The 22,049-nt window shown below is 43.7% G+C and overlaps 1 protein-coding gene across 1 annotated transcript in view; it reads right to left on the bottom strand.

Moving 5' to 3' along the window:
* The window catches only part of LSAMP (limbic system associated membrane protein), an 873,680-nt gene extending 851,834 nt beyond the window's left edge, over positions 1-21,846 (bottom strand). Inside the window, exon 1 of the mRNA XM_032181799.1 lies at positions 21,415-21,846. Within this exon, the coding sequence (XP_032037690.1) occupies positions 21,415-21,481 (67 nt within the window). The 5' untranslated portion in view covers positions 21,482-21,846. The remainder of the gene's footprint in view (positions 1-21,414) is intronic.
* Between the last annotated feature and the right edge of the window lie 203 nt (positions 21,847-22,049).

The raw sequence follows: 22,049 nt of genomic DNA, 5'->3' as shown, positions 1-22,049 counted from the left end.
TGCACTCACCTGGGGGGCTGCAGGGCTGCTTCTCACTCCTCACCATCTCAGCTGCTGTTGTGCAGCACTGTGTTTGGTTTTTTTCCCCCCTTTTCTTAAATATGCTCTCACAGAGGTGCAAACATTGCATTTTGGCTCAGCTTTGACCACTGGCGGGTCCCTTTGGAGCTGGCTGAAACTGGCCCTTATCTAACATGGGCAGTTTCTGGATTCTTCTCACACAGGCCACCCCTGCAGTCCCCTGCTGCCAAAACCTTGCCACATAAACCCAACACAACAATCGAGTGAGCAACCAAGACAGTAGGTCAGAAGAGGAGATCCACAGTGATGGAGTTCTACATAAGGATTACAAAAAGATGTCTAACAGCAGTTGTATCAGATGGACATCTTGTCCTTCTTAATAATACTGGGAAAATCAAAGAGTTCACCTCTCAGAAATACAATGGAATTAACAAAAATTAACATGGACATGCAGATTCCCAACCTCATTCAGAGAGGATCTCTGTCCTGACAGCAGCCAAGCATTTGTGCTCGGTCTCAGGTTAGATTCCCCAGGAAACTTGTGGTATGTTTCTGTGGGATATTTGCTCATCCTTTCTGTGCTTTCATTTCATTGTAGGGAAGAGTTAAGTCTCCAGGATAAAAGAAAAAGAAATACAGCCCTTCCCACATTATACTAATTAACTAAAAATACACACAAAAAATCAAAACCACTTCTACTGGCCTTCTGATCTAGCTACACAGGGCATCCAGGGCAAGAAAAAAAATAAAGGATAAAACTCCCACCGAGCCTCAGAGTTTTAAAACTGGATAGTAAAAGCAGCTTTCACATTTGCTCAGCACAATGTCCAGGAACAGGAAGAGAACTTTGGCCTTTTCTCAGAGAAATAACATACTGAATTTTTACTATGGATCACAGAATTAACATTCACACTTCCAGCCAGAATTAAAGTGGCTTTGATTTGATTTAGTTTAATTCTCTTCAAATGAAAATTAAACTAAAATCAAATGAACGCCATTTTTAATTCTGAATGAGTGTGTGTGCATGCATCAGTTTAATACAGCTTACATAATCCACTTGAAACCCACCTTGTTACTTAATTCAGATCAACTTTGCCTTGTGCTCCTGCCGCGACAAACCCTTAGAGATAACATTATCTGTCCTCAAGGAACAGCCGCTTTTCATTATTGACACCTAACTCTAGAGAGAGCTACTATGAAAGGGACAATGTAGTTCCAGACAATTTATATGTCTGTCACAGAGAGAACAATGCTCTGTATACAGCTACAATAGCAATTAATATACTGGGGGTTGTTGTTCCATTAGTCACTAATTACACAGTAGACCAGTAATGCAGAAGCCTTGTTCTTGGCAAAGAAACCATAGCTCCAAAATTACTGAACTGATAATTCAGAGCCTGTTTTTTGTTTCTCTAGGGATACCCTGCACCTTTGCCATCAGTCAGCTGAAAACTCTACAAATGATACAGATCCAGAGGCAAATGCTGTGTACTGCAGACCCCTCTTTAAGAACTTCTGAATTATGGCATTTGCATGAGACGAGTCAAGGTGAGTTCAGTGACTGAACAGAATTGCTTCCAGTCTTTGTCACAACATATAAGAAGAACAGTTTGTCACTGAAAAATTCTGCTTCCTCTTACAAAATACAGGAGTATTGTGGCAACCTCTCTCCCATATAGTATCATCAGGCAATTGCAAACACAAGACACTGCCAAATCCCGTTGAGGGTGGTTTTGAAGGACTCATGTTTTCTAGAAGACATCGTGCAAAAGCTTTAAAGGACCCAAAAAAAAAAAAAAAAAAAAAGTAGATGGTGAATAATTGAAACCTTTTGAAAGGATGTTGCAAGATGTAAGAATCTCCAATGCATTTTGTAAGCCAGATGTGGCTCTGGCCAGTGTCTCCTGGTCAGGAAATGGGGCACCAATAGGCCCACTCCACAGCCTTCCATTATTATCTTCTCCTCACCTTTTTTTTTTTTTTTTTTTCCTCCATTGATCACTACGTGGTCTTACTCTAAGAATGCTTCCAGGTCTGTACTGTGCTCACCCAAATGATGCACAGCTCCAGCTCTGCTTAACGTTGCAACTGTTTGAGGAAAGCCATAGAGAAATAAGAACTTGGTCCAGCCATGCTCTTAAGTGATAGAAGAACAGGACAGGGGAAGATATCAGCCTTCTTACTACTCTGCTGATCCATAACAAGGTAGAACACAAGCGTAATAACTTCACCCTTTTTGTGTCCTGAATCAAGTACCTAGGGCTTGAGGAACTTTGAAAAAAGGCAATTTCTAATCAACTTCTCTGATTAGCATTTAGTGGAAACTTTTTTCCTTTCACCAATGAAAATTCTCTCCAGGGATCTGTGATTAGAGCAAGCTCTCTCTCGATATGGGAAATGGGATAGAGACAGAGTTACAGAGACAGCATTACAATGTTTTTTAATGAAAACCTACACCTCCAGAAGTTGCTCACTGGAACAAGTCAATGAACCATTTTGATCTCATTATTTAGAATCCTAACTTATAGAATTAAAGCTTAATCAACTCATCTTTCGTCCACCTCTGTTGATCTTGAGTCAATGACTGCAGGAAAACAAAATGCCTCTCATTCCCTCCCCTTTTCATTATTGTTGCTACAAATGAGAGGTGGAGAGGGTAGGGGAGAACGATTCTTTACACTTTGATCAATACTCTTACAGTTAAAATTGCATACATCATATGTCTGGAAACTCTTACACAGCTGACTTCAAATTCAATGCCAAAGTTCCAAGTCATCCCCCAAACTGAACAGTTCTTTATTGTGTATGAATACCACCAAGGAAGAATAAAGAAAGAAAACAAACAAACAACAACAACAAACAACAACAACAAATCAGCATCATAATAGAAATTCAATCACATCCTTAACTGTTCGCTAGTACTCTGCTCCACAAGCTACAAGTGAAGAAAATTGACAAGATAGATTGAATGATCCAACAGGTTTAACTTCTGCAAGTTTTTATGATAAAGACTTTTTCTCAGCTTAAATCAATGTAGTGCCATACTTATCCATAGCACTAGAGAAACATGGAAAAAGGAAAGCATGCGCCAGCTGAACGTCCCCTCTGCAGAAGTAAGGTACCTTTATACCAAGAAATAATGAAAAGACAGAGAAAAGATTGGGACCCATCACACAGAGAGCATCTTTTATGTGTGGGGTATAGATGGGTCTGGAGCTGCCTTTGTCTTCATTTTCATTGAACAGACAGGTAAAGCTAAGGCATAAACTGATTAATGGACTGACTTAAAGAAAGTCTGTGGCAAAGGCAGGAATTAAACTCAGCTCCCCCGAGGATCAGTCCAATATCTTAACAAAACCCATATCTTTCCGTTCTGAATTACTGTGGCTTTCCTTTGTAATTAAACAGCATGGATTTGAGGGGGCTGATATTAACTGTCATTGTACTGAAAGAGCTTGCACTGGTCAAGTGGGGAGGAATTGCCTCGCCAACCTAAGAAGGCTTTTCCTTCACTTAATTCCAGGCTACTAAGTTTTCAGAAATAGAAAATACTGCCTAAGCAACAGCACTGAACAATTCTGAGGGCATACTGAAAGAGCTTTTTATACTCTCCCATTTTAATAGCTGGTGCTTTTATTGCAGGTAGTATATGGTTACAGAATAATGTGTATGGGTTTAATGTCTGGTATGATAATATCCAAGGTGAAGATATTGAAAATTCAATTAAAATAAGCCAATATCGCAAACTATATTTTAATTTCCAGAGCCTTTTGCCCCCATCCACCTCCTTGGCATCAAGGAGCTTTTCCCGATACCTGAAGCTAGAAGGTACACACTAAATCCTCTCTCTGGTAATGCAATCTGAAGTTCTTTGTACTTCTCTAGCATAGTCCACCACTATCTGAAACCTTAAATATCTCTGAAATCCCTGTGCTCCTTCAACAGAAGAGGACACTGAAGTAGTTCCTATCAAGGACAGAACTAGATGGGGACCCCAAAGTCTTGTCTCTTAGCACTAAGCCCTGGTTCACTCACAATTACTAGAGCTTTTTTTTTTAAGCCTTGGTTGCTGTTTTGAGCAGCTACAGAGATGGAAAACAAATTATTTCACCACAGCAAAGCAACTCTCTCCTCTGCAGTTCTGAGTTACCTTTAACTGACACAGCTTGTGCCATCCTTTATGTTTCTCTTGCTCATTTGATCAGTGCAGTTTTCTCACCATCACTGCATGGCCTTACATGGTACAGAGAAGAAAACAGAAGTGCTACTGGAACATAATCAGAGAAACAGCAATAACTTTGAGAGGCAAACAATGAACTAAAGGCTCTCAGAAGAGCTCCAACTTGTCCAGCTTCTCCTGATTCTTCATAAAGTACATGGGAGGGCACAGTACGGGTTAGTCACTTTTTTTTGCCTGCTGAACTGAAGATGTTGAGCATCACTGCACATCACAAGACTTCCTCCAGACAAGCACTGCTGAGACAGAACAGAGGTCCTAATTTCGTTTTCACTGACAAAGCTCAGCAATGCCTGGTCCTAGGACCTAAACATGAAATTGTTAACCTGAGATCTGAGAGAGAATATACCCGAAGTGTTTATGTGGCCTGCCAGAATCTCACCCTGACCACAGAAACAGCACCTGTTATCTTTGTCAAAGCAAACATTATCAACAACATACTTGCTTCTGAAACTACCCTGACTTTAAAAGCTCTGTTATAATTAATGATATACCTAAAACATAAAACACATGGTACCCCTTTATTTCAACGGCACCTCACAGTTCTCATGTTAAAGGAAAAGTAGTACATCAAGGTCCAGAGTTTTTCATAATCAAACCTACCCTCTATGTAGTTTACATCGACTTGAAGATTTAGGTTAAGCACCGTAGTCACCAGTCCCAAGTACACTGACAAGTAGACTCTTTGAGGCATCAGAAGAGCCACTGATATGCTTATAAAACTTTCATTAGGCCCATATAATCACCCCAAAGTTGGTCTTACCCTTATTTTACATGGAGGATAAACAATGCAGAAGGAATCTCATAATTCAGCAATGAAAGGTACGAAACAAACAAACAAAAAAAATGTGCCTGTCACATTTTGCTCAACAAATAGTTCAGGCTCTCAGCACTACCTACAAAGAGACCATCAGTCATGGCACTTGGGTCTATACAGCTTATAGTGACTTCATCTGCACTGTTTCTACCCTTGTGGTTTTCAGGTTTTCATGAGTCCTCCTGCACATTTCTGCCAGGATTTTATTTTATTTTATTTATTTATTGTAACTGCCTTTGTATCGTTTGCTGGTGAAGTAGCAAGCAAGCACCTCCAAGAGCTGTTTCTCACTACTTCCATCAGTCACATATTTGGCAACCTCCAGGATTTGTGCTTGACTAGAGCAGAAACCTCGGCCAAGGTGTACATTTAGAGCCTGAGGACAGCTGAGGGAAAGATATACACCTCTACATCAAGGATGTGAGGTAGAACAATAGGAACCTCCTTCCCCAGCAATGCTATCCTGAAGTTGCTGTACTGCTATACTAATGCTATACTTTGAAGTCTGCCTGGCTGTAAGTGCACGATGAAGCCAGCAGGCAGCAAATGCAAAAAGCCAGCAAATGAATGCTGGATAATAAAGGGAGAAATCCACCGTGTTGTTTCCCTTTGGGTCTTTCGAGGATGTTGCATTGTTCACCAGCTCCTGAGACCTGCTCTCTCCAGAGGGGATAGCTGCACATACCCTGCTTCCCACACTTCACTGCTGATTTGAATACACAGGCATTGCTGCTAGGTGAGTGCCATTTGAATTGACAAACTGGGATTTCTGCTGCACACTTCACACTTAACGCAGCCCTGCCTAGGCTTTGAAGGCAACGGCTTGTTGCCTTAGGGTCTGAAACTAACAAAGCCAAGCAGAACAAGCCCAGGGCTCCCGTCGGATTGCTCGATCAAAGACAATATTAAACAGCACTGTTTTCATAACTACTATTCTGGGGCACTTGGATAGCAAGACAAAGGAGACGAAGTTAATTTCTGTTATCATAGCCTGGTGCAGCTGCAAGGGCCCTGGGAGAAGCCATCTTCCCTTCATGGCTTATGCAGCCCATGCCTTTGCAGGAGCTCCCATTAAGCAAATAAGGCTTCAAAAGCTTGTCAGATGCATCCCTGTTCCTTCCCCTAGACATCTTCCACAACTCATCACAGACACCACTGAGCCTCCCTCTACTCAACCATTTCTCTGCATCTCACAGCTTCCCCTTCTCTATCAGGAGCGCTGCCCATTTTTGTGCCTAAGAAGATATAAACTTGGGAAAACCTACCCTTGGTGCAGGAACACTATGAAGGAAGCCGAACAGTGAAGGGATGCTTCATTTGCTGCTCTGCAAACGACCAACCCAGCTCACCACAGTGGGCAGAACATTTAGTCTTCAGTTTGAAGACTACATGACCAGCTGACACTAACAAGACCCAGCCTGTTTTTCTTGAGATATTGTCATATAAAGCACACACTACATATTGTGAACTGTTTCCTGAGTAGAAGGGTTGTTTAAGGCAATTTTAAGATGACCCTCTAATAAACACTGTGGTCATGGTCAGCAAATCACCTTAAGAACCAATGCTTAGCTGCAGCACTGCTGTCCCAGGACTGCCAGAGGTACCTTGGGATGTGTTTTTATCTCCTTACTATTTATCCATAGCTGAGAACTGAGATTTCTGGAAAAGCAGGGATGTGGTAGAACATGCTTACACCCCCAGCTTGACTACAGTAAGGACAAGGAGGATGAGAAGACTGGATTACTATGAAAAACCTTCAAATGAGGTAACTAAGAGGGAGGAAAGCTCCAGATGGCTTTGTTTAAAGCCTCATTCTTCACACCTTGGGTTATTTCTCTGAAAGCAGTTGGATGAAAGGCAAAGGGAGTGTTTTTCAGATTAGGGATAGGGTGTGGAAATAGTACCCTGCTTGACACAAACAGGGTACTCCAAGAACTGTCTTGTCTGCAACAGTGGACAGAACATCCCATTTAAACTGAGGCTTCACCTTTGGTCTTGTCATCAAGGAAGATGTTTCCAGCAGTTCCCTACTCCTGGGAAAGAGCTTTACCGTAATAAATCTCATCTTGGATTTCACAAACTGGTTTTCATTCAAGCTTGCTTTACTCTGAAGTTCCTGATTGGATGAGAAGGCACTAAAATACAGAAATGAAGACTTTTGCTGGAAATTTGCTCAATATATTCAATGCTGATGTCCATAAAACAAAGCTGCAACATCAAGCTTATAGTTGGAGGGATATATCATGCCCAATTATATGCAAATATAGCAGGTATCTTCCTGAGGTCAGGGTTTTGCTAACTGAAGCGTCAATACAGATCTCAAACAATTTCAGAAGAACAAAATTGTCCATTCAAATTGATGAAGGCATAAAAATAGTGAACTGTTCTCAATCCAAAGGAGAAGTAGCCAGTCTTTACAGTTTTAAAGTAAACCTTCTGGATGTAAATTGCTGCATTATTTAAGTTTATTGAACATCTAACACTAGGAAATGTGCAATTCATGAAATTTTCAGTGAAGATGTATGAATGAGACTTCCCAATACATTTTTTAAAATGTGAAATTATCAAAGTTTTATGCAGTGTCGACTTTGGCCATATATGGTAGAGTTAATTGAAAGTGCAGTTCCAGCTTTAAAAGGGTCTGTGTGAAAGTGGCAATGTGTGTTTTATTGTCTCTTCGTCATTGGCAACTCAAAGGTGCTCAAGATTATACATGAAAAGGTGTTTCTTCTATCTGCCAGCTTGCACTGCAAGACGCTATTGGATCTGAGAATCCAGGTAGATGCTTTACTTCTTGCACTTGTATCATCAGTTCTGAAGTTTCTGCAAACTAAATAATGTGCCTAGCTATCCTGATGCAACCCTTAAGCTCCATATCAGACCACATGAGGAATCCGCTCTCATCATGTAGAGGATGGAAATTTCTCCAGCTGTAATACCCTAAACAAAATGAACAAATCAGACAGAAATGACCTTAATTTTACAGTGCCAGCAGAAAGCAGAAGGGTAAAAGTATCCTCACACAGGAGGGTAGAACTGTCTTTAATCCAAACATACATGCATTACACTTATTCATCTTTTAATCCCCCCTCACAGAAACACACCGGTTTAGAATTCTCTTGGCGTCAAGTTGGAACAGAGGCTCGAGAGGACAACTAAGTCAAATGACAAATCTTTAACCTCTTAAATAGAGAGGTATAAATCCAGCCTGAAGCCTTTGCTCTCTGAGATTGGATTAAGGACTCTACTCTGGGTCTACCTAAAGTAAACAATAGTCCTCTGAGTGATTTGACACCCCCCTGACATTTTCTGGCCATCCACCATGGCAAGCTGAAGCTTTTCCTGCATCCTGGCCTCCAGGACAGCACGCAAGAGACATGGAACTCACATGCCTTTGGCAGCGTGAGCTCTTTTCTTATGTCTTTGTGGCAGGTGAAGATCTTTTTGTTCACCTCCTATCTAGCAATTAATGCAAGCCCCTGACTGAATACCACAAGGCACAGAGCTCAGACACCAACACATTTGGTAACCAAAAACAGGGCTTGGATAGAAAGGAGACCTCTCCAAAACAGGTCAGAGTGCATGGATTTGTGTGCTTTTTGGGCTGTGTGGGACTCCAGATTCCATTCCATTTTGGAGCAGGAACATAGACCTGGATGTTTCATATTGCACTGGCTTAGATCAGTCTTTACTCCTTCCAGAAAAGCCATATAAGTCATGAGAAATCCTTTCTAGTGCCAGTTTTTATTAAACATCCCCATTTCCCCAAGAAGCTTCTGTTTCAGTGTCTTTGTGCAATCATTTTTACAGCACCAACCCTGACTAGTAACAAGAGTAGCTACTAAAATAGTGTCAATTCACTTTTTATTCACATACCTGAATGAAGTAAAAAAGCAAGCCAATTACTTTTTCCTTTTTTGTTTGGAAAGAGAGTTTCTCTTCCTGTAAACACTGCTACAGCAGTGCTGTTGTTAGATAACTAGACTGTGATTTTTAGAGAATGGATGCTTAGGTTGTTTTAGATTTTGGATTTGAAATTCTTAGATTTTTCTCCCCTAACTCAGCACATAGCAATGCATATGCAAGTTTTCCACTGATTGCCTTCTTACTTTCAGAGTTACAGTTTGTGCAACCCCACAGCTCTATCCCATACAACCAGTTGCAACGATGTATTTCAAGGCCTCCCGTGGCTATGACATTGCACTGATATCTACAGAAGGAGGCAGTGTCACGCACTGATTCAACAACAGGGTGTGAAGTGACAAACACTCTTGCCAGGGTTTGAATGAGATTAGCAAAATCCGACAGAACAATGATTAAAAGGTGCTGTAACAAATCCATTTGCTGCATGCAACAAACACAATTACTAGACAAATTACCTCACCCACCCCACTCCTCTCTCTGCAGCAAATGAGGGCTGGAGAACCTTCCTGCTTCAGACTCCAAACCTAGAGTAGCTTTTTAAGCCAAAGAGATTGCCTTTGATTAACGGTAGCAGCAGTGGCTCACTTTCCCCCCCTCCATGAGTTATGCCACTAGAGGGCATGCAGACTGCCTAAATAATACCCAGCAAACAGTAGGACCATTAGTCTTTGATTCCATGTTTCAAGCTTTCCAACTTCGTGAGCACTCAACCTACCATCCACCAGCAACTTTTTTTTCTGCCAATATAAATTTTCACTTCTGGAGTTGCCAAACTTCTTCCTTTCCTCCTTAACTGATTTTCTCACACCTCCCAGTTTTTCCATTCTGGCATAAATGGGGCAAACTCACTCTTCTTAAAGCAAAGGAGGGATTTTGTATTCTTTCCAAGACTTCCATATTTCATTAAAGAGGAGATCGTAACAGAAAAATCAGAAATTTCAGCACAGACAGCTCAAGTCTAGGAATATTCCTTGTCCTTGTTTCAGAGCCAGAGCCCAACTGCACTCCTGTTGTACTGAATCTGAGCTAATGAGCTCTCCCACTCTGCTAGGGAGCACGGAGTAGAGATGTCATTACCAACAGCCACCTTGCACGTACTGAGGCTAATGCCAAGTCCAAGCTAAGAAACATCAATTTCCAGCCCATCTCAGCTGTCTCTACAGATTTTTCCGGGGCACTGCTCAGATGTGTTGCTGAGACCCTTGAGCTGGCCCCGCAGACTGGGAAAGATCCAGCAACACTTACTAGTCTGGACTGCATACAACGCAAAATAGCACTCCTTGCTTTCCTGCCCAGCAAACAGATTGCAATTTGCATAGTCCTGTACCTGAGCTAATAAATTGTGATGAACTCTCACTGGGTCTGCATCCATGGCACGAGTAATCTTTAGTCCGGATAATCCCTATTATGTATCCTGGCTGTTTCACTCATGCTGCGTTACCTTTTGCCTCTGGAAGTCCATGGTGCCAGCCAGCACAGTAACCACTACAAAACTCTCTATCAATTCAGGCTATTCTCTTCCCCAAAATAATGGGAAAGTGGGTAGTAAATGCCACCCATTTAGCTTTCACTATTTAGTTCCTGTTATGAGCAATATAAGAGCAAACAAGCTGGCTGATTTTCCTTCCACCAATCAATTTGATCATCTCCTACCATCTCGTTCCCATCTCTATCTCCCTCATGAGTCCACCTCCCTCTGCCCCTGAGCTCTGGTGTGCCTCAGCTCCAGTGACATGTTAGGAACATTACAAGCCCAACCACAGTCACCTTCTGAGTCTGGAGGGACTAGTCCACTACTCAGTTATACTGAAAAGATATGAGAGAGAAAGAGAGAAAGATAAGTATGTGTCATATGGTAGCACAACAGGAAACCTGAAAAAGTCTAGCACATCTGATAGGACAAAGTTATGGCCACAGATACCAGGCTATCGTTTTATTGGGTGTCCGTCAGGCTGCCCTGGCCTACATATCAGAAAAAAAAAAAAAAGAGAAAAAGAAAAAAAAAAGAAAAAATTTAAAGAAAGGAATATAAAAAAAAAAAAAAAGTCTTAGGAATTAAGCAGTTAATACCCAGGATTTCACTTTTGTTAATATAGCAGAAAACTTCCTCATGAGTCTGTCTTGGGCCAGGATCTGTGCCACAGCAGGAATAATGCAAGGCAAGAAAGTAAAATGCTTTAAAGAATATGGTTCTTTGTCAGACTGAAAGTATTAGCTGTGATTCAGAAATTAATGACGGCATAAAAATCTATTAAGGCATCTAGACTGTCTCTCAAGGGACCTTTTCACGCTTGTAGTGCATGGATTATTCTCCAGGGTTCTGCCCAGCCAAACTTCAGATGTCCCAAATGACAGCAATTCCACCACATTTCTTAACAAAGCTATTTTGCCACCTAATCTCTTTCTGCCCATTAAGTATTTTCCACTCCTGCCATTTTTTTTTTCCTCTTCCCTCCTCCAAATTTTCTACTATGAGACACTTCAAGCTCTCAGTCCACACTAGACAATTCTTCACGCCTTCCCAGTATGCCTAGATCATTAGCATAGCTCCTCTTTAGTCATTTAACCAAACAGCTATATATTTAGCTCTCACAAGCATTCCTCATAAGTCAGTCCCTCCAGCCCCTTAATCATTCTCGTTGCAATCCTCTGAATTCCCTCTAATTTTGTTTACATCTTTGTGGAATTGAAGTGCCCGGAACCGAGTGCTGTAAACAACAACAGCTTGTTATCTGGCTAGACTGCAATTCCAGCAATCGCAGCATGGGCCCCACACGTGCCATGCACACGTAGACACATACGCACACTCACCCCGTGGTTCAGGCACAGCATCACTACAGGACACAAATCCCACACCACACACATTCCCTCCCCAGCTGCATCAGCTGGGCATCTTTCAGAGAAACCCAACTCCAAACAAAACCAAGGGAGATCATCTTCACGGATTTTAAAGCTTGCTTGAAGAGACTTCTTGTGAATTTGCTCCATTATTTTCTCCTCTTTTACAATTCCCAGTCTGTCCAGGAATGGTCACAAACCCAACTGAACAAATGTACCCATTCTCCAACACAAGCACAAGCCATGACCTAAAATCCTTCTACATAATGCATAATCCTCCAGTTCCAGCCCTATCAGGCAGTGTCCATCAAAAAAGGGCTGCTCCTACTTTTGAGCCACTGAGGCAACCATGGCAATGGTGGTTTCCCTGAGCATTCTCTTCAGAAACTACATCTGAACCTTGGCTGAGAGAGCCAGGACAACCACACTCTTTGCTGGCTGGATTGAAAACCAAGGAGTTATTAGCAGGAGGAATTCAGACCTAGTACGCCAGAGAAATAAACTGGGTGATACATCCATGAGGATGCTCTTTTAACTGTCTGCAGGCTCAAGACAGACACCAGCTAGTGACTACACTCTTGTTATATTTTCGATTTTTTTCATCACACCTATAAAGGCCACAATTTTCATAACTTTTTTGTTTTAGATGATAGTTGAGACTTTGATGTAATCTTATGACAGAAGATAACACATTGCAGAAAAGCCTTTAAGCACTTGTAACTTAATCTGTTCCTGAAACTTGAGTTGGAATTTTTCCAACAAGACACTTTTTTTTTTTCCCCCTCTTAGAAAAATGCCAATTCAGTGAGACAGAAATATTATTCAAAACCACTTGGTTTGCTTCAACAAATTTCTGGTGAACTTCAGGCAGGGTTCAAAAAGAAGCCTGACAAGGTTCAGAACATTTATGGGATAGCCAAGGCATCCAGAAAAGATGCCAACTCTACCAGAATTGCTCTTCTGGATTAAGGTCCTCTAGAGCCTTCCCTTCACGTGTAACAATTTCAAACTCTCTTCTCACATAGGATGCCCAGACCTGCATTAACCTAAAAAATGGCACTCCAAGGATCTCTACCATGTGGCAATAAAAGCAGGGGCTCAAAGCGTCCTGTCTCCACAGCACCACTCACACTGTCATTACTCCTTCACTGCAGCTCAAGCAACACCTCAGGACCAAGGACAGCTTGGACTGTTTTATTTCACTCCTTGTTTGGCATTGTTTTGGGCAGCAGGAAGAGAAAGGGACCAGAATTTCTTCAGATTGATCAGGGTATGAGCAGAGCCTGCTAGCAGAGGCCATAAGAGCTCCCTCGAAGCCTGAAAGAAAGCCTGCAACTACAAAGCTTTGCACTGGGACAGAGCAAGGCCAGCTAGAGTGGCCTTTTCTCCCTTTCCTCTGTGCACACAACAGACAAAAAGAGAAGAAAGACAATTCTGTACCGATGACCTTAACTCTAGGTCCCTCTGGGGCAATGCCACAGCTCATTTACCTCATGCTGCAGCCTGATTTTTATTTATTTATTTATTTTTGATGTTGTTGTTTTTAAACAGCCTGATCTGTTGCAGTTCTCTGGCTGCTGGAGGGTACACAAACCAGTCACCAGCAGGCCCCTAGGATACATGGAAACAGAGGAGAGGGTCTGTGCCCTCATGTCAGCTCTCGTTGTTTCCCACCTTACCTGTCTCAGTAGGCCTAGGCTATGGGCAGCTCTTACACCACTTCAGCTACTTCAAGATTTATGTATTTAAAAAACACTGAGAAATTACTGTTGGTATGAGCTCTAACACAGCTCCAGCACAAAAGCTCTTGTGTACAAATCACTTCTTTCCCCCTCACACAGAATACCTAGAACAAGTGCAGAACATTTCATAGTGGCATGCCTGCGTATAGATCTATCCTGCTAACTTTTACTCAGCTAGCTTGACCTGACACTTGACAAGATGTACAAAATTTTTGCTGTTGATGCAGTTGAACTTGCAGAGCTCTTATTGTAGGCACAGCTGAAGTGCAGAATTGCTGGTTCAGGTTGCATTCAACCAAGGAATCTTTAGCTCAGACGGTGCAAGATAGCACAGCTACATAAGAAAGGTTGGCTAAGCCAGGCTGTACCATTTTTGAATATGTCAGTCTAATTAAAATTGTGCAGTCTGCATGTGCAAGAAAGTCTCCTTTCATCCTCTTCCTTCTGTTCTCAGAAAGTCTCCCATGAAAATGCAGGAGTCAAGCATGTCCTCTCTACACTGTATTTCATGCACAGGTAACTGAAGCATGACTAAATTACCGCCTTACATTGAGGCCATCAGAAAGATGAGGAGGGGTAGCCAAGCCTCAGTAACAATTCTGTTTCACTGCAACAATCTCTTGCCATGTCAAGATAGGATGCAAATCTGTTGTGAATAATGGTTACTCCAGAAGCATACACAGCTACACGGATATCCCTATCAATAATCATGCTGCATTCACCTGCTGAACTAACATTTCACAACACCTTCCTTGCGCAAAACATAACCCTGAACCACATTTGTTAACACAGCACAAACATCTTTACCATGCAACTTATGCATTTTCTGTCACAGGCACAAAACACACAACCACCCACCATCATTTTGTTTCTCACATGCATCTTCTTAAGAGCTGGAGTAGATATATTGAAAAGCCTCTGATCAGAACTTCACGTACAGACCTTATATATAGGCATGAATAAAATTGGATGTTGTAATGTAAGTGATCCCATGGTGCAACAAAATAGCTTTACAAGGCAAACATATAGATATTCATACACGTAGATGGAGCCACAAAGGCACAAGTCTAAACACATTTACACATCAAAACTCCACAGATGCTCCTTGAAATAATCCTTCCTTCCTGCAGACAAAAACCTCCTCTGTCAGGCACTCATATGTATATATACATGGTCAGCTTCACCAATACCCATGCGAGTGGAAGTCAGGCAATGCAGTGCACTGGCCAGGAGGCCTGTGGACAGGAAAACCCTTGCTCTCACTCATGATGTAGCTTTGGGTCAACTGCTGAGGGCCAAGCACGTCCAGGCTCCACGCAGGTGCAGCAGCAAGAGAGCACATAGACGAATATTAATAGTTATTGTCCCAGCATGTTGTAAGGATTAATTGGTTTCAGCCTGCAACTCGCCATCAATATAAGTGCTAAGGAGCAGAGGGGATGGAGCTGTGATTACCCACTTACATAGCATACTCATATCCCAGTGGCTGCGTGCTGTAATGCTATCGATTTCCTGGTTGGGAAACTCCACAGCCTTCCATTTTTCTCCTTACTCGCTCCCTCCCTCATCCCACTGCTCCTGAGCTGCCTGCCACACGATTCCCCCAGCAGCCAAGAACACATCACCAGAAAAGGGAGAGGCCCACTCTCTTTGCAGGAGCACTCTGCCAGACCTCAAAGAAATGAGGAAACATGCATCCGTTAGGTAGCACAGAGGCAGACCCCAGGGAAAGGAGCAGGTTTCAAGAATAAGCCATCTTCAAAAGAGGTTCTGTGGTATGCTTTATATAACCTAGGAACCACAAAAGCCCTGTCTGCGAGCCCACAGATCCAATTATATTCCCCTTTGCTTTAAGCTAAGACCCTTCCTCTGAAGCCTACCTTCGCATGCTAACACCTTTTTCTTAGAAAGAAACAAAGAAAAACAGCCCACTAACATCAACAAAAAATGTCTTAACTCAGTATGTAAATCCTTGCATTGCTCCTCAAACCATCTTCTCCCATAAATGCCATTCAGCAAAGTCCAGCACCCCTTTCCATGCTACCTACAGGGATATCTGTCCTTCCCTGATATCAGGAGAGGGCTTTGTCTCACATGCTCACCCACACGAATCTTCATCTTGCCCTTATCTGTTCCTTATCACAGTGGAACAAGACTGTCTGTGCTGTGCATGGTATTTTTCATTTTACCCCAGACAAAAATGACAGCAGGAAGAGCACATCAACTGTCAAAGCCATTGCTGACTGGCTGTGAACAACATATAAAGCTATGGCACAGTTCTTTTAAGGAAAACGGATATTGAAGAGGCAAAATTCATGCTCCCTACAGGGGTCACAGGCAGCAAAACTCCACATCCTCCCAGCAGCCACACTGCATGTGAAGGAGATCATCTTTTCCAAAGCACACGTCTGCATATTCAAAGATGGGGCACGTGGAGGACTTTCCCCAGATCTGCTGCGATGCCTCTGTCTGGTTCTACAACAAATTTCCACTCAGTCATGAGTGGAAAGCAGCTTTAGCAGCCTCAGCTGATCCTCTTCCACCAGAAAGCCCTTCAGATATTCAGATCTGCCCAGGAAAGGCAGCTTCCCTTTTGCTCACTCATAATCAGCTTTTGTCGTCCATTTTCACATTAAAACACATGGGTCAGTAGGCAGTGCTCCAGTGCTGCCTCCAGCACCATGTCTGCCTCACCAGTCCCTCCATATAGCACCCAGCAGCTGCTGCAGCCCACCGTGGGCTACATCACACTTGGACCCATGCATTAATATTGCTGCTATAACCCATGACCTAGGCAAATTGGTCTTGCACAGAGTGAAATTGTTGAGTGAAGGGGACAGTCCCCACCAGCAAAGCAAAGAGCACCTGAAGGCTTACAGGAGGCACACAAGAAGGAAGGGAGCTTCTAAAGCATTAGCTCTGCCATCAACATAGGATGGCAGCTGCCATATTCCTCACCTGGTTAGAAGGGGGATGTAATGCTTGTGGGACAAGAAGGAAGAGCAAGGAGTGACTCTCAAAAGACTCATCCCCTCCTCAGACCACCAGCTCATGCATGGGTGCTCACAGTCTGGAGGAGATTCCACCAACACAGGGACTAAGGCATTTATAGCAAGGTTAGCAAAACCATCACAAGAAAGGAGATCTCAAAGACTAGGAGATTAAGTGATTTTCTGCTTATCATAATAAAACCCTCTGAGTATGTAGAATAATGCTTAGATTTATAATACACAATGGGTCCTCACTAGTGTGGTAAGTATTGACTCAAATGGTCTGCAAGTATTGGGATAAGACTAGAAGAAACACTTGGGATATCCTTTTAATGCTCCCTCTTTGCAGATAAAGAGCCTTCTCTGCCTCTTCCCTGTCTTAAACCTACAAGAAAAGTGTTCCCCCCCCCCTTTTTTTTTCTTTTTTTTTTTTACAGTATTGAACCTCTTCATCATTTAAAGGAATGCAAGGCAGCTGAGTGAATCGTTTCCTCATCAATACAGTCCAGCACGTGAGAGCTTCCCCTACCTCAGTTGACAGAGAGAGTTGGAAACAGATAGGAAGGAAAGTGTATTCAAGAGAGCAGGTGAGGACTTTTCTCTCCAGTCAGCAATGCCTAAACATTATCCAGCCACATCACAGCCACCACACACTGTTACACACACACTACAACATCACTCTTCGCACACACACACTCTCCTGCTTCTCCTCTCCCTGTTCTCCCCATCCATTACGCATTATCAGCACAGAAACACTTGGTTACACGCTCCCATCCATACCGATCGCACAAACCTTGTGCATTAACAAACTCATCCTTTTTCACACCCGCATTACCCGCTAACGTTACAAAGCATGAGAGTTTACAGATAACATTTGTATCGCATACCAACCTAAGGCATCCTACTCCACTTACCCAAATGCTTCTGTGATTTCTCTCAGACTCATTCCCCATTTATGAATACCCTTGAGCAGCTAAAAAAAATACATCATAAATAAACGCTGCCAGTACTACGCAGACCAATTCTGCGTGTCCTTTCTGAAAGCATCTACTTCAATGAATTGGCTGCATAGGTATTTTAATGATTAAGAAAACTAAACAAACAGTCTCATGCAATTAAACGATGAAGTGGGGTTATAAGGAAGACTTGTTAAAAAAAAGCTTTTTTAAAAAGTAAATTGCAGATTTGAAACAGCTGTTATTTTTTCAAGGGAAAAAAACACAGTGGGGAATTCAGAATAACTTTTCATATTGGCAGCTAAGCTAATTTAGAGTAATAAGAGGTAAAAATGAAATCACAAATCAAATATTCTTCCAAGTGATCAAAAAATACAATTTTTGATAGATCCAGATCATTTTCTTCTCCTCCCCACCCTTGCAAATATATATATATTACTTTTTTTCAGGAGGGCGGTGGTGTTGAAAAATCAGCTTTTGATTTCAATTCAGGAGCCTGATCCTTATCAGAAGCTATGAGGCACACCAAGACAAATCCATTCAGAGAAAAGCTACATTATGCCACTAGAAATCCCACCCACCAGCATCCCTGGGGTGCACAGGTACTTTTAGTCCTCCAGCCCCCCCTGGGGCAGCAAGGCCGGTGCACCATGCAGGAGGAACACCCAGCCCGCCTCCAAGCCACCTGCCTCAACCACGACTTGAGGTGCAGCAGCAGGGAAACGCACGAAGCCTGAAGCAAATAATTAAAGAAAAATAATGATCAGAACAAAATAAGATGTGCTGCGCAGGAATCAGAGCCTCTAGCCTACGGGGAAGGGGGAAAAGCCTGATTCCGTGCCAAAGCCCCCGTGCCCAGGCAGAAAAGGGACAGGCGACCCATTGCACGCCCCCTGGCAGAAGTGCTGGAGGCTGCCTGCCTCGGTCGCTTGGCACTGCGGAGCCCGTGGGTCTCCTGCCAGCCTCCACTGTGCTGCCTCCACCCCCCATCGCTTGCTATTCAGCCTCAGCCTGGCAGCACCAGCCTCAACCCTCTTCATCCCCTCTGTGTGGTGGCTTTGAGAGAGCAGCAGACGACCAGGAGCTCTTTCTGCATTCCCTGGTACACCCCCAAGTGGACAGCGAGGAGAAGGGGGGAGAGGAGGCACGGGCAAGTTTTGGGGAGCTAGCAAGCTCGGCTGCCTGGCTCTGGAGGGACACAACTGGAAGCGGTCCAATGGGGGTCACCGCCTGTCACAACCACTACTGAAGTTTTTTGGGGTTACAGAAAGGTTCAAGGCTCGTTACCACAGTTTTCAGTGAACAACAATTAAATAAAAAAGGGAGGGGGATGCACTTGTTTCAAATTAAAGAGAGAAAAGCACGACAACAACCAAAGGGGAAAAAACAGAACCACACGCACAGAAGGGGCGCAATACTTTCCCCACTCCCTTTTAACTCCTTCAAACGTCTTTGGGCTTGCTTGCGATGTGCTCTGCTCCTCCTGTGCAGCCCCAATATTCTGGCTTCCCCACCCTCTCCCCCCCCAATGTGAGGAAGGGAAGTTACTGCTGGCTACGAAACCAGACCCAGCAGTGGACCAGGGCTGGGTTATGCCACATTTGAAGTTTGGGAGCAGTACAAAAAGCAGCTCCAGGTTTACAACTCCCCCCTTCCCATTTCAATGCCCGGGGAGGGCAACTGCCTTGCCTCTGCCTTCCCAGAGGGTACCTGTTAAAGCAGCCCTCTGAGGACCTCCCCGATGCCTTCAAAAATCAGAATAGATGCGGTTGATACATCTGTGGCAACAGCAACTCACTAGAACAGAAGGTAAGGGTAATACAGCACCCAGGCCTTTCATAAGCTGCAGATATTAGGAAGGATTAAAGCAGCTCCTGGTTGTGCTAGAATCAGGATGCTCTAGTCACAGCTCGGGGAAGGCTTCTGAGTTGGAAACACCGTGTGGAGCAAGCACCATCGATGGCAGACCAGGAAACAAGCATCAAAAACGGGGCGATGTTCAGAGTCAACGCTACTTGCCCATCTTCCTTGAGAGGTCTGTGCCTGTTCTTCCAGAGCAGAGGGAAGTTCACATCGAGCTACTCAACTTCACTGCTGACACTAGCTATTTACGTTACACAAGTACCGGTCTCTTCTCCCCCCGTGTGCTGGAGAAATCCTCCTCCCCTGTCAGAAGCAGCCCCTTCACAGGGGAAGTCAGCTGGAAGGTGCTGGTGCCAGATTCACCATCCAGATTCCGAGAATGCAAGTTTGAAAGGAAATATGCAACAGCGAAGAAGCATGTGTATGCAACACGGAGACAGATGAAGGGAAATCGCGTGAAAAGGAGCGCTCAGTAAACGTGAGAACAAGGGAGAAAATGAGGGATTTTGCAGCGAGTGCACGCAGTAGTGACAGGTAAATGCGAGGCTGCAACAGAAAGCATGTGTGTGTGTGACAGGGAGCATGCCTGTATGGGGATTTGCTTAGTGGACACAAAATAGGAGAGGACAGTGCGTGTGAAACTGTGTGTAAAAGTAGCAGCAAAAGGGCAGTGCAGATGCTCTGGCTGGAAACATCTCCATGCACTACAGCATGCACAAATGTGAAAGGTAAGGACAGTCACAGTGAGAGACCCTTAAGTGTGTGCAAGATGCTGTGAATGCAGGACTGTGCAAGACAGGAGACCAGATAGGTGGATATACACATAAAAAACATACATGTGCCATGTATGTGTACATGCATGTGCACTTGCAAGACCAGTGCAGCATGACAGGCACGGGGTTTTATGGTGCAAGCAACCACCAAAGCCAGTGTGCAGGATGGAAAGAGGGCACAAGAAAAGGCTAAAGGGAGGGAGAGAAGGAGGGAGAGGAAGAGCGAACGTGAGAAAGAGAGAAGCAGACTGGCACTCCAGGAACTGCATGTGCTAGGGAGCTAGAGCTGTATGTGCCAGCATGAGTTTATTTATCTTCCATGCTATATTCACGAGCATGTATGTACATATATAGGACCACTGCTATGTGTGAGTGAGCACGGATCATGTACAAGCTGTGATTTGCAGGGCTAGGATTATATGTGCATGTGTGATGTGTATTTATACATACAGCACGGGATGCATTAACCCTTAACTCCTGTTTACAGAAAGCATCTCAAAAACAGCTAGCATGTCTGTCATCACTTCAAACTAAATTCTGTACTCACACTTGGCTCTTAAAGCAAGAAACCCAGCTGGCAGTTCTCCACTGAACAAAACCCCATACCCAACAAATTTCCTTCTCCTGTCTTTTCCTCCTTCATTTTTTTTTTTCTTCCCCCGTTGTGGAGGGGAAGGACATAGTGTTTTTGCAAAGAGGCATAGAGGCTCCTCCAACCTTCCCCAGCGAAACCAAAATAAAACAGAGCAAAACAGAAATAAAAAAGAAAAAAAAAAAAATTAACCAAAAACTTAACACTGATCTCCTCAGGAAGGTAAGGAATCCAGGAACATCAGTACTTGTGACCCGAAGTGCTGAGTAGCTGTAGGTGGAGGTGAAGGGGTGCCCACATTCACCCACCCCTCTTTCCTCTGCAAATCTTCCTGTAGCTGCTCCCCCCCCCCCCCCCCCCCCCCAATAAATAAATAAATTAAATAAAAATCTCCCCCTCTGCAAAAGCACAAATACAGCAGCAAAGTCAGTCACATGCAGTGCCCTCTAACCATAGGATTCACCAACAGCGATCTCTCCTTGGCTTATTTCCTGAGGGGGGGAAGGTTTGAGGGGGGAGGTGGGGGTGGGGGGGGTGTCAGAGATAGAGGGATCTAAATAGCTCCAGCTTCCAGCTCCATGTTTCCATCCATCCTCAGTCCGTCAGCCTCAATTCACGAGAAGGGGGCTGAGGAGGTGGCACGAAAGAACTCATCACATACCTTGCAAGGAGAAGAGGGACAAGAAGAATCCCAGCACCCAGATACTGTGCAGCCAGTAGGTCCTCATGCTTCTCTCTCACTCGTTCTGCTTCCTCTGCCTTTTTCTCCGTCTCTTCGCTTCTCTCTGCTCTCTCAATTTCTTTTTTTTTTTTTTTTCCTCCTCTTCCCCTCTCAGATAAAATGGGATTTGTGTCTCCCTTCAGTCCCCCTGGGCTCTGCTCTACCAGCTCTGACAATCCAGTCGCAGAGAAAGCTGACCCACGGTGGCCAGATTCCCAAATAGCCTCGCACTCTCCCCTTCAAGTGCTGGAAGAAGAGGGGCCAGGTTAGCTGCTCGCCGTAGCCTGCGCTGGCTGTAAACACAGAGAATCTCTCTGTCTCTCTCCTGCAGCTCCAACTAAATGCGACTGTACTTAAACAAGCAATGCCTTATAGGACAGTGCTCTGAGCAGAAAGGATCCCACCTCTGCCACCTAGTGTTGCAAGCCTGCTCATTTATTTTATTTTTATATATATATAAATATATACGCTGTGCTATAGAAATATGGCTCTCTCATTCCTCCGAAAATGGATCTCTTGGATCAAAAGTCTGTGAGCCATGCTGGGCTCAGGAGTCCCTAAGGCTCCAGCTGACA

This window comes from Aythya fuligula, chromosome 1, assembly GCF_009819795.1.
Source record: "Aythya fuligula isolate bAytFul2 chromosome 1, bAytFul2.pri, whole genome shotgun sequence".
NCBI lineage: Eukaryota > Metazoa > Chordata > Aves > Anseriformes > Anatidae > Aythya > Aythya fuligula.
The sequence above is the reverse complement of the archived record's forward strand: the minus strand, read 5'-3'. Positions and strand labels throughout refer to the sequence as shown.